Source organism: Mercurialis annua, linkage group LG6 (assembly GCF_937616625.2).
Source record: "Mercurialis annua linkage group LG6, ddMerAnnu1.2, whole genome shotgun sequence".
NCBI classification, from domain to species: domain Eukaryota; kingdom Viridiplantae; phylum Streptophyta; class Magnoliopsida; order Malpighiales; family Euphorbiaceae; genus Mercurialis; species Mercurialis annua.
This window is the reverse complement of record NC_065575.1, coordinates 8589988-8603325: the sequence shown is the minus strand read 5'-3', so window position 1 is coordinate 8603325 and position 13338 is coordinate 8589988. Positions and strand designations below refer to the sequence as shown.

Below are 13338 nucleotides of genomic sequence, written 5' to 3'. Positions count from 1 at the left end.
TCTGCCAACAATTCTTCTCCGGTTTTCGGCTGTCCGAATTCTTTGTTTACGGTTTTTCCTTTTCGGAAATGAGTTGTATTACGATGGTACAGGTGACCACGAGAAAAGAACTTTCTGTGACAGTAAAACCACGACTGTTTTCTACTCCCTTTAAGCGTAAAAGCATCCGTATTTTCCATGCAGTGTGGTCAAGCCAGTCTCCCAGATGTGCTCCAGCCAGACAACATCGAATAAGCAGGAAAATCATTAATTGTCCACATAAGTGCCGCTTTCATTCGGAAATTTTGTCGCCTTTGAACGTTGAATGTCTGGACTCCGAAATCCCACAGTTGGTTCAGCTCAGCTATCAACGGCTGCAGGAAAATATCCATTTGGTGTTTAGGATTTCAAGGCCCAGGGACAATAACAGTTAAAAATATGAACTCATCTTTCATACACATCCCTGGGGGAAGATTGTAGGGTGTCAAAATTACTGGCCATGATGAATAATTCTGCCCGAAGGCCCCAAATGGTTGAAACCCATCAGTACACAGGCCCAGTCTGATATTTTGAACTTCTTCCGCAAAGTCTGTATGCAATTCACTAAAATGTTTCCACGCCGGGGAGTCTGACGGGTGACACATCTTTCCATCAACCATTTTGTGTTCTGCGTGCCACGTCATATGCTTGGCGGTGGCTTTAGAAGCGTACAACCTCTGCAGTCTCGGAGTTATAGGAAAATAAAACATTTTCCTATAAGGGACGTTAACTCGTCTTTTCACAGAATTTCCTTTAGGGGGCGGTTTCCATCGTTCGTGATCACAAATTTTGTATCGCGTTAACTCCGCGTCTGACCCCCAGTAAATCATGCAGTTGCGGAAACAACAATCGATAACTTCAACCGGCAACCCAAGACCTCTAACCATTTTCTTAATTTCAACAAAGTTCTTCGGCATCTTGTTGTCTTCTGGTAGCAGCTCTTGTATAAATTCGGTCACATCATCTACTAAAGCTACTGACCCACTATGTCGACATTTGATGTCCAACATTTTAGCAGCTGCAGACAAGGGAGAGTGTTTGCTATTACCGGCGCATACAGGTTCTTCGGCTGCATGCATCATATCATAAAAATGTTTAGCTTCATTATTCGGCTCCTCCTCCGTGAACACTACTTCTGGGCCGGCAGCATCGATAACCATTCTCTGAACTGAGCTGAACTCGTCACCCCCCTAATATTCCATGTCAATGTCATACTTCGGTAGTTGTGTAACAGGACGGGGATTTAAAACATTTCCCTCCCCATGAAAAACCCAAACTTGATAATTTTTGACAAACCCTTTCTGCAAAATGTGGAGCTTCACTGTTTCGACATCTCGGTAACTCGTATTTTTACATCCCACCCTAGGACAGGGGCATTTAATCTCAGGCCCGCTCATACACGCTGGATGGCGTAAAGCGAAATTAACAAACTCTTGGACGCGCTCGTCAAAACCAGGGTACAGCAACCCGCCCTGGAGCCGCCTATATATCCAACTTCGGTCTGTATCCATTTCTGTAGCACAGATAATTAGGAGGGTTTTCGCTCGAAAATAGTAAAGTCAATGTAATTGACTGCTTTAAAGGTATGGACCTATCCCATTCGCAAAACTGGCTCCCCTTAACTCGGCCACGCTATATGCCTAATAACGGAGAAAAATATTCGACAGCCTTCCGGCGTCGTTCTCCTTCAGTGCGATATTTAGTATATGCGCTGTAACGCTAATTATATATTCCGCAAGGAATAAGCGTTGCAGAACATATACTATACATCCACCCGGAGAACAAACGCTGGAAAACAACCGAATATTTTTCTATCGCTACTAGACATATATGTTTTTTCGTGATCGAGTTACGGGAGGACCAGTTTTGTGAACTGTACAAACTGTACAATCCCGTGTCGTTCAATCTCTTGAACACACGGGACGGGAAATCTACAGCTAGGTTTACGATTTTATTCGGTGGGAATAAAATTGAGGTCAATTTAGGTTGAATGTTTTAATTATAATTCAATATACCATAAAATAAAAAAAAAATAACACCTACTTGTTGACGTGCAGAACCGCAAAAGATCGAAGAAACAACAAGATCAGTCGGAACAAATATGTGCGGCAATAGACAACTAGCAACTACCGTCATCCAATGCAAACCTATCAATTTAATTATATATTAATATTTATCAACTTTGTTTTTCTAATAAAAATTTGGCAGCACTTCCCCTAAAAATGAGCATCACTCATTTTTCAGGGAAGTCCTGCAAATAAATTATAATAGACAAATCACTATTCTACAATACACAAACCAACAAACTACTAATATTCAATTTAATTATATAATTAAGTTAAACTAATATAACCTAGTTATCAATATAACAATTTTTATTTTATACAATTTTTATTTTAAACTAAGAACTTAAAAATAAACCTAATCATTAAATGATATATTCATTTAACGAAACTAATAACAATTAAAATTAATAATTAACCTAATAAAAAATCTAACAATTAAAACTAAAAATTAACCTAAAAATAATATAATAATTAAATTAAAAATTACAAAATCATATAAACCATTTAATAAATAACCAACTAATTATATTTAAACCTATATTATATAACAATTTTTATTTTATACAATTTTTATTTTAAACTAAAAACTTAAAAATAATCCTAATAATTAATTAAATATTCATTTAACGTTTTAACAATTAAACTAATAATTAAGACTAAATTGTATTTAAACCTATATATTAATCATTTACTCTAAATCTAACTAATAACATTTAATAAAAGAAATGTAAAATAAAAAATAAAAAACTGAAATTTACCGGAGCAGCGACTGAGTTCGCCGGAGGTGGCGGAAGCAGCGACTCACCGGAGCAGCGGGGGTAGCGGGCTGTTTCCATTTTAAAATAAAAAAAATTAACTAAAAATCATATAATAAATAGAAAATAAAAAACAAAATTAAATAACCCAAAACTTACCAAAAGTCTGACTAGAATGAAGAGGAAGGCGGTGGCGGTGGTCGGAAAATGGACGGCGGCGACGATGGTGGAATAAGAGGGAGGAGAAAAGTAAATCCCTAAAAAATTACAAATTAATTAACCTAAATCCCTAACTAATGAAATTAACAAACAAATTGAAGAAATGGAGGGGAAGGAAGAAGGGAGCGGCATATTTCAATGAAGAAGAGAGAAAAAATGAATGAGTTCAGCGCCCTGAAAGTTAAATGGGTTCGATTTTAGCGATGGATATAATTCGTCGCTAAAATCAACCATTCCGTCGCAAATGGATAAATGAAACGTTGCGTTTCATTAATCCATTATATTAGCGACGGATGATAAGTTCCTTCGCTAATTAGCGACGGCATTTAGCATCCGTCGCTAAATTCTCTACATTAAAACGCTGTGTTTCAAAATGAAGTCCAATTTAGCGACGGATATACCAGTCCATCGCTAAATTTGACCAAAAACATTGGCGCCAACCTTCCCTCCAAGCTCCCGCCACGTTAGTGATGGCCTGCCGACGGATAGTCCGTCGCTAAAGTAAATCTGCGACGGATGTATTATCCGTTGCAAAGTCTGTCGCAAAACAATGAATTTAGCGACGTATTTTAGTTCCGTCACTAAAATCCGTCGCTAATTCACTGTTTTCTAGTAGTGTGATAATGATATGATAATAAGATACCAATACAATATGATACACTGATAATTACATGTTAAGGTGAAGCTGTGATAATCATATGATAAGGTGATACAGTGATAATCATATGATAATGATACTGTAATTTTGTCTTATATTATCCAGCAGTATCATCATATTATCATATAATAATTTTCTACATACGATACTGATAATGACACTATAATAAGATGGAAAATGAAAATAAGATGAAATATGGACATAAAATAAATTCTTAACGTTCATTTAATTTTTGATAAGTTTGCTTGAAAATTTAGTATTTATAGAAAATGGAAATAAAATAAATTCTTGACATCCGCGCTGAAATATTATTTTATATTTTTTTTAGGTAAATACAACCTAATAAGCCCAATAGAAAATTATCCTTTTTTATTATATTTTAAAGAAAACAAAATAAAATATTAAATATGTTGAAGGGTTAAAATAGAATACAAAATATGAGTACAGTTAATTACGATAAAATAGCCAACATGGAGGAACCTTTATGCAAAATGTTGTCCTTATATTCTTTTTTTATATTGTCTGACACAAAATAATGAACCAATGAATCAAAAACGCCGTTTTGTAAAACGCATAAAACATAGCAGAACCTGATTTTTTTTTTCTTTAGCTGATGTTATTTTTAAAATATAATCTGTTGTGCATAAAATGAAAATATAAAACATTTTAGAAATTGTATTATAGATAAAATTTAAGAAATTATATTTTTATGGGTTAATGCTATAAAAGATATGATCCTTTCACGAAGTTTCATTTTAATCACGATTTTTAAAAATTCTCATATAAAATCATGAGCTTTCATATTTTTCAGATCTATCACACAATTAATTTTCAGTGTATTTTTGCTGACGTGGCAACCGGAATCCGGCTGATTTGAAAAAAAAATGAAAGGTAAAAATACACTAAAAATAATCGGTAATAGATTTAAAAAAAAATGAAAGGTCATGATATTATATGGCAACTTTTAAAAATCGTGATTAAAATGAAACTTCGTATAAAGTTTGTGATTTTTATGATATTAACCCAAAAATATATAGTATAAATTATGGGTGAATAAATTTTTTAGCCTGACCGGTCGAACCAATAATTTTGATCGATTGGTTTGGTTAAATCCTAAATTGGTTCAGTTTTGGGCATTGCAAATAGGCTGTGTAAAAACCGAATCAAAACGAACTGTTTCATCGAACGAACCGAAATTACAATTATGGTTCGGTTATATGATGACTATGGTTTGGTTCGGTTTATAATTAGGTAAAAGTTTGATGTTCGGTTTTCAGTTCGGTTTGAGCATTTTAAAAACCGAAAAAACCAAAAAACCGAACAATTAAATAAAAAATAAAAAATAAATATACATATATGTATATTCATATTTTTTGGTTTTAATATTTTAACTATAGTTGATATATAAGTTAATAAATTTCATATAACATATAATTATACTAATAAATATATAAAAATATTTATTGAACATTTATTATTTAATATTAGACTTTATTTTATGTTAAAAAAAATTAAAAACAGGAGAAAACAAACAATTTCGGTTTTTCATCGAATCGAACCAAACCAAACTTTTCGGTTCGGTTTGATGTAAGCCAAAATTAAATTTCGGTCCGGTTTGGGATTTTTACCAAACTTCGGTGTTCGGTTTAATGACCGAACCGACCGAACTAACTGAATGCACAACCCTAATTGCAAAAATTTAAATTAATCAACCAAACAATTTATTGTTTACTTTCTTTTTTGCTTTTTATCCAAAATTTTGAAAAAAATTCAATTTTCAGCCTAGTTTGGTTTTGATTTCTTTTATAGTTGGTTTGATTTCAATAAAAGACATATTTTTCGATAGATTTTAAATTAGGAGAGTTTGGTTTGGTCGGTTTAAAAGATTTTTCTTCTGTTTTAATCGAACCAAATGATGCTATAAAACCACTCATCTTTTAACCTTATATATTTTTTTTATTTGAATAATAATTTAATTTTAGAAATAGCATCATTCCTTTTTTTATACATCATTCATAATGCATATAAATTTATAATATGATTATTTTTCATTTATTGTTCTTGAATTATTTAAAAAATATCAAAACTCGTTATTCCTTGAGCAGAATCCGAATTTATTAATAATTAATAGTTGTAGTTTTTCCTAATAATGGAGGAGGAAGCAAATTAAAACTAAAAAGAGAAATGAAAGAGACAAAAAGAAACTAGCCGTTAGGGGCTCACAAAAATTCAAACGCCATGGGTCCGTTTTTTCATTAATTAAGAGAAACACCAGCAAACAAACCTCGTCCTTTTTCTTCATCTTCTTCAAAAACCTCAATCAAAATCTCTGTTTCTCTCTCTAAAAGCATTTTCTCTCTCTAGAGCTCTGTGTGTGCGGTGCATCTGCGCTGTTGTTATAGTTTCTAAATCGAGAGAGATCTCGGCTTGAGATAGCTGTGAGTATTATTTCTTTGGTAATTTAGTTTTATTTCCTTATAATTAGAGCTTAGAATGGACATAATTTGATTTGGATAAGATAAACTTATTTAATTAAATAAATGATTCTTAAATTTCCTTTGCTCTTAGCTTGTTTTGTGATTGTAGTATGGTTTGAATGATTGATTTTATTTGGTAGCTTTATTTGATTCAGTGTATCTATAGCTTATTATTCTGAATCTAAAAAAATTGAAATATTATTTTGATGTACAGATATGGTAATTTGATCAGTGAGATAAGGATTAAATTGATTGATGTAAATTACTTCATCTGTAATTTCCTTTTGTAGCTTCATTTAAGTTTTGATTTAATTTTCAGGCGATTTTATTGTTTGTTTTCCCTGATTCTTTTAGATTTATTTATCTGAAGAAAATATCACACTTGTGTGTATTTTTAATGACTTATTAAGCTGTGAAATTGAAGAATTGTTTACCAGCAGATTAATTGACCTACTTCATTTCTGTTGACCTAATTTTTTAGGATTAAGCAAGTTCAATATAACTGTCCAAAAATTGATATGAGTTTAAGGTCCTTAGTACAAAAAAAAACTGTTAAATTGTGATAGACGAGGGACTTCTTTTTGTTAGTTTTATTTTTTATTGACTGATACGAAGTTTTATTGTCTGTTTTTGATAGTATTGGATTTGGTTGCTGCTGATATTTCAGCACAAGAGGGGATAAACTTAGCTTCTGTGTGAGGGGGGCTTATTTTACTTCTGTTTGGTCTCTTGTGCATAGAGGATAACTGTAAATTATAACAGAAAGATGACAGTAAGAACACCTGGAACTCCAGCTTCTAAGATTGACAGGACACCAGCAACAACTCCGGGAGGTCCTAGATCGAAGGAAGAGAAGATTGTCGTTACTGTCCGATTAAGACCTCTAAACAAAAAAGAGCAGTTAGCCAAGGACCAAGTAGCTTGGGAGTGTGTTGATGACCACACCATTGTTTATAAGCCACCAACTCAGGACCGCACAGCTCAATGGACCCCTTTCACATTTGGTAACTTCCTATCATATATTGTCCCTGTGATTGATTATTCCACTTTAGTGTAATACGTGATTCGTGTTGTTCTCTAAATAATGCTTTTGAAAATTTCTTTTTCAGATAAAGTTTTTGGCCCCAATTCTCAAACTGAATCTGTGTATGAGGATGGTGTGAAGAATGTTGCTTTATCTGCTTTGAACGGGATAAATGGTAGGTGCACATTAATACATTATATTGCTATTATCTGGTTATGTCCTTTGAACATATTATGTAACCTTCAATCTATACTTGAGACTAATTTTGCACTTAAAATTACAGCAACCATATTTGCATATGGGCAAACTAGCAGCGGGAAGACGTATACAATGAGAGGAATAACAGAGAAAGCTGTATATGACATCTATAAGCATATAATGAATGTAAGCTTGCCCTATCTTTTTGACCAGTTGTTTCATAATTCACATGTTCCGCCGCTTTAGATTATAAATTGTTGTTGAACTTTCCTTGAATTTTGCTGCAGACCCCACAAAGAGATTTCACAATTAAGATTTCTGGACTGGAAATCTATAATGAAAATGTCAAGGACCTGCTAAACTCAGAATCAGGTCGAAATCTCAAGCTTCTAGATGATCCAGAGGTATATGCATATAGAATTTAAGAGTTTATGTTTATTTATGTTTTCAATTGGCTTTCTCTGAACTACTGGGTTTGCTGTGATTCTTGTATGCAGAAAGGTACAGTAGTTGAGAAGTTGGTAGAAGAAACAGCAACTAATGATCAGCATTTGAGGCATCTGATAAGTATTTGTGAAGGTAACTTACTGAAGCACTTCTTTTCAGTTTTGGCTCAGCTTCATTTGACACTTGCAAGTGTAACTATTTATACACATTTACCATTGGTTGTATTGCAGCCCAAAGGCAAGTTGGTGAAACAGCTCTTAATGATACTAGCTCACGGTCACATCAAATCATAAGGCTGGTAAGATTCACAATCATTTTTTTTATTGATGTAGTTCAACTGAGTCTCATTCTTTTATTGATACACTTCTGATAGCGTTTATGTTAAAGCTTATATATTTTCTTTGTTTGTCTGGCTGCAGACTATTGAAAGCACTCTCCGTGAAAATTCAGATTGTGTTAGATCTTTCGTAGCAAGCCTGGTAAAAGTTGAATTTTTTTGGCATTATAAATAATTAGACATGCAAACTGTATGTTTAATTTTACTGCATAGAAGTTGCTGAAATGATCCACGGTTTTCAGAATTTTGTTGACTTGGCTGGAAGTGAAAGAGCTTCACAGACAAATGCAGAGGGGGCCAGGCTCAGGGAAGGATGCCATATCAATCTTAGTCTGATGACTCTGACAACTGTAATAAGAAAGCTCAGGTCAGACTCTACTAGTAACGTATTTCTGATTGTTATTTTGATTTCATCTCCAACTTTTACAGGTGCAGATAGTTTCATTTTGACTCTTACATGGTTTCAGTGGGTTTCTAAGATAGTGCTAAACTCTTGTCTGGTTTTTATATGACTGCATTTTAAGTATCATTTTTTTCTTTGCAGTGTTGGGAAAAGAAGCGGTCATATACCCTACAGAGACTCAAAACTTACTCGCATATTGCAGCACTCACTCGGTGGGAATGCACGTACTGCCATCATATGTACTCTAAGTCCTGCACTTTGCCATGTTGAACAATCCCGAAACACTCTCTACTTTGCCACAAGAGCAAAGGAAGTCACTAACAATGCTCAAGTCAACATGGTACAGACCCAAGTTTCTTAAGTTGTCTGTTTCAGGTTTCCTTCGGAGTTCTGACTTAAAACACAACAAAAATTAACTTTTCTTTTTCATTTCTTGTACAAACTTTATTAGGTCGTCTCCGATAAGCAGCTGGTTAAACATCTGCAGAAGGAAGTAGCCAGACTGGAAGCAGTGCTGAGGACCCCTGACCCTTCAAAGGAAAAAGACTTGATAATTCAGCAGGTGAATTTCTAGCTTAGTTGAATTTCAGAGTCATGCTAATGAATGTACCCTATTTACATCTTTTCATTTCATTGCATACAGATGGAGAGAGAAATTGAAGAGCTTAGAATCCAGAGAGATCTTGCAAAGTCTCAAGTGGATGAGCTACAAAGAAAACTTCAAGTGGATGAATCACCATCGCGGCTATCTGTGAAGAAGTGCCTCTCTTATAAGGACATAAGCATCAGTGACAAAGGAAGGAAAACTATGTTAAGGCAGTCTATGAGGCAGTCATCGACTGCACCTTTTACTCTAGTGCATGAAATTCGGAAACTCGAACATCTTCAAGAGCAACTTGGGGAAGAAGCCAATCGAGCACTAGAGGTATTACAAAAGGAGGTTGCTTGTCATAGACTAGGTAACCAAGATGCGGCAGAGACCATTGCTAAGCTGCAAGAAGAAATAAGGGAAATGCGATCTATTCAACCTCTTCTGAAAGAAATAGAAATTGGGAATGTTATCGCCCCTAACAAGAGTGTCAGTGCCAATCTCAAAGATGAGATAACAAGACTTCATTCGCAAGGCAGCACTATTGCAAATCTGGAAGAGCAGTTGGAAAATGTTCAGAAATCTATAGACAAATTGGTAATGTCGCTTCCAAGCAATGGCTTGCAGTCAAACTGTGAAGCACCTTACAAAGCTAAAAATCAGCAGAAAAAGAAAAAGACACTTCCTTTGACTTCAAGTAATGGTGCAAACCGACAAAATTTTATAAGGTCTCCATGCTCGCCATTATCAACGTCTCGGCAAGTTTTGGAAAATGAGACTGAGAATAGAGCACCAGAGAATGAAAATGTAATGTCCAATGAGATCCAGACAGAGTCTGAGAAAGAGACTCCTACAAAGAGTGAAGAATGTGGAGATGTTTCATCAAAAGAAGGAACTCCAGGAACTCCTGGCTACCGACGTTCTAGTTCAGTCAATATGAAGAAAATGCAGAAGATGTTCCAGAATGCAGCAGAGGAGAATGTAAGAAGCATAAGAGCTTACGTGACGGAACTGAAGGAACGTGTTGCCAAACTGCAATACCAAAAGCAGCTACTTGTTTGCCAGGTAGATTATTTGCGATTGATTTCAATGCTTTTCTAATGGTTCAGTTGGCATTTGAGTACTAAATCTTTATCATCAGTTCTGTTTTATTTTATCAGCAAACTTATTTTCATTCATATATTTATTAAACCTTTAGGTTCTTGAGCTGGAAGCAAATGAAGCAGCTGGACAAAATCTCGAGGATGAGGAAGAGTTTATCGAACCAGAGACACAAGTTCCCTGGCAAATAACGTTTAAGGATCAAAGGCAGCAGATCATTGAATTGTGGGATGTGTGCCTTGTGTCCATCATTCACAGGACACAGTTTTATTTGTTATTCAAGGGGGACGTTGCTGATCAAATATACATGGAAGTTGAGCTTAGGCGCTTGACTTGGTTGCAGCAGCATTTGGCAGAAGTCGGCAACACAAGCCCTGCTCCTTCTCGTGTTGGAGACGAGCCTACAATTTCCCTGTCATCAAGGTTTTGTTCTCTCTTTTGCCTAATGAACTTATACAAGAATGATGTTGTACCAAAACTTTTTGGAGTTTTACATTTTCAGCATTTCATTTCCATTTTCAGAAAGACATTTGTTATGTCTCATTTCAGCATTTCTCGTTTCAACGTTTCTATTTTCATATCGGTTTTGCAGTGTAAGGGCGCTGAGACGTGAAAGGGAATTTTTGGCGAAACGATTGACTTCACGGTTAAGTGTGGAAGAGAGAGATGTGTTGTACATGAAATGGGATGTTCCACTGGAAGGTAAGCAGAGGAAGCTGCAGTTTGTGAACAAATTATGGACGAACCCTCACGACTCGAGACATGTACAAGAGAGTGCAGAGATTGTGGCAAAGCTTGTAGGATTCTGTGAAGGAGGTAACATGTCAAAAGAGATGTTTGAGCTCAATATTGCACTACCTACAGATAAGAGACCATGGATCATGGGGTGGAATCCTATTTCAAACCTTCTTCATTTGTGAGATGTAAGTAAGTAATTCCAATTTCTCTACATGTAAATGAATATTATTGGAGTTTTTTTTCTTGCTTTTTAGATTTATTTTTTAAAAATTCATGTTAAATTCTGGCGTGACTGATGCATTTTCAGTAACAAAAGAATGATTCATTCTGTTTCCATGTGTTTGTTTGTTGCCTCTTTTCTTTTCCTTACTGCCAGAAATCAATAAAATTTCTGGAGATCTTCTATTACAAATTTGTTTGTTATTGGTCATCAAGACTACAGAGTATGCATTCCATTTGAATCGTGCCAAATTAAATTTAGGTTAAAGGTACAAAAAAAACCTTCAATTTTTTTTTAACACTTACCCCGTCATATTTTTAGTTGTTTATGCGGGTTTTTTCAAGCATTCGGATTTAGTTGCACCATTTCAAAATATTAAGGGCTTAAATGGCCAAAAACAATAAAAAGATGTGTTTTTTTTTTGAATAAGTTAAAAGGTTTTTTTTATACCTTGTGCATTAAATTTATAAGAATATAATTCCTTTGAATTGAATCAGGCTGTATTAAAATTAAAGTGAAAATTTATGTCCAAAAATATCAAACTGAACCGAAAAATTAAAAACAGAATTAAGTTTATTGGTTTTATTTGGTTTTTCGGTTTATACTAACCGTAATTAATACATTGAACTAAAATGAAGAAACTGCACTAGATTTAATCATCTTTCCCAGAAAGATGGTCTCAAACATGGACTTGCATAAAAAAAAAATGATTTTTCGAGTTCTGAAGATAATTTAGAAAAGAAAAAGAAAGATGGTCTCAACTCTAAAACATGGACTTGCATAAAAAGCAATTTTTTGAGTTCTGAAGATAAAATAAATTAAATAGAACAATTGAAAATTTAAATGAAGATAATTTAAAAAGAAAAACAAGTTTTATGATTAATAGTACTAACAACATGATCCAAATGATAACACCCATTAAAGGTAATAGTGCCTCTCTTTTTTCCTTACATAGTAGTGACATGATAAACCACACCCAAGAACAAAGTTAGGCACATGAGAATGTGACCCAACAAATTTATTTCCATGAACAACAACAACAACTAGCTAGCTAGTGCTCCATTAACTTATTTCATAACATAATTACCCACAGCACCAAATAAAACTTCAAATTAACCCACTAAAGTGAGAGGATGATCAAATTTAGCACTTGGGATAAGGAGTTCCACAAGTGCTAGCAACTCTCCTAGCATTTGGAGTATTGATAAACTTACCAAGATTTGGATTCTTTAGGTAAGTGCAAAGACAAGGTTTTTGTTCTTTGATCTTGCTGCAACAGAGTGCTGATGGTTTAGTATTTGATGTGATTGCATTCACACAAGAACTCAGTTGGGTAGGGTTACATGGTACTGCAGCCATTGTCACTTGTGCTTCAGCTAAGAGTAGCACCAAAAGAGTGCAAACTGCTACATATGATGATGATGCCTTCATTTTTTGGCCTTCAAATAGAAGAGAGAGCTCAAAATTTGTAAGACTTTTAGTGTGTATGGGACTAAGAGAGAGGGATGAGTTGTGTGTTTGGTTGAGGCTTCATTTGCTTCTTATTTATAGATAGGAGAGGTGTGAAAAGGAAGCTAATATTATGATTTAACTAGTGACTAGAAAACCGGACCGGACTAGCCGATAGAACGGAGCTGGCCAGCTGGCCGGCTTGATTTATTCTAAAAACCGAAAAATCTGGCAAATGATTGGTTTGAACTGCCGGTTAAACTGATGATGTTCTGGTTCAACTGATTAGACCAAAATTCATGTCTAGTAAGTTATTAAATCGATTAACTGGCAGTGAACTAGACATAGGTCACGTTTTTAACACTGAATTTAACAAAAAAGATTAAATTTGAGCTCTTTTTTGATTCGTTAGTGTTTGTCTAATTTAGATGGTTAAACTGTCTTCAAATGTATGAAGAGGTCATGAGTTCAAATTCCATTTCCGCAACTAAAAATTAACAAATTAAGACTTTAAAAATCTTAAGTTATCTTTGAAAAAAAAAAACTCTCTTCTCTTCTTAAATGTTTGGTAATTGCAATATTGAAAAAAAATACACAAACATTAAACCCACAATGAATACACTAATTAGTGAGATAGAC

The 13338-nt window shown here is 34.3% G+C and overlaps 2 protein-coding genes across 2 annotated transcripts; one reads left to right on the top strand and one right to left on the bottom strand.

The window, feature by feature from the left end:
- The first annotated feature begins 5966 nt into the window (after positions 1–5966).
- On the top strand, positions 5967–11460 carry LOC126688042 (kinesin-like protein NACK1). Its single transcript, XM_050382607.2, has 14 exons — positions 5967–6154; positions 6831–7197; positions 7303–7392; positions 7501–7601; positions 7703–7819; positions 7913–7994; positions 8093–8160; positions 8282–8341; positions 8442–8566; positions 8744–8942; positions 9054–9164; positions 9246–10256; positions 10390–10715; positions 10885–11460. The coding sequence occupies exons 2-14, from the start codon at positions 6960–6962 to the stop codon at positions 11210–11212; spliced, it is 2856 nt and encodes a 951-aa protein (XP_050238564.1). The 5' UTR covers positions 5967–6154; positions 6831–6959; the 3' UTR covers positions 11213–11460.
- Positions 11461–12103: 643 nt separating this feature from the next.
- On the bottom strand, positions 12104–12781 carry LOC126685712 (non-specific lipid-transfer protein 2-like). The gene has a single exon (XM_050379639.2). It carries the CDS (start codon positions 12679–12681, stop codon positions 12394–12396), a length of 288 nt encoding a protein of 95 aa, XP_050235596.1. The 5' UTR covers positions 12682–12781; the 3' UTR covers positions 12104–12393.
- Positions 12782–13338: the final 557 nt, after the last annotated feature.

Excerpts from the sequence above, each read along its gene's own strand:
- LOC126688042 (XM_050382607.2), top strand. The coding sequence starts at position 6,960 with ATGACAGTAAGAACACCTGGAACTCCAGCTTCTAAGATTGACAGGACA. Across the intron at positions 7,820-7,912 it reads AGCTTCTAGATGATCCAGAG|AAAGGTACAGTAGTTGAGAA; the intron begins GTATATGCATAT and ends TCTTGTATGCAG. Across the intron at positions 8,161-8,281 it reads CACATCAAATCATAAGGCTG|ACTATTGAAAGCACTCTCCG; the intron begins GTAAGATTCACA and ends GTCTGGCTGCAG.
- LOC126685712 (XM_050379639.2), bottom strand. The coding sequence starts at position 12,681 with ATGAAGGCATCATCATCATATGTAGCAGTTTGCACTCTTTTGGTGCTA.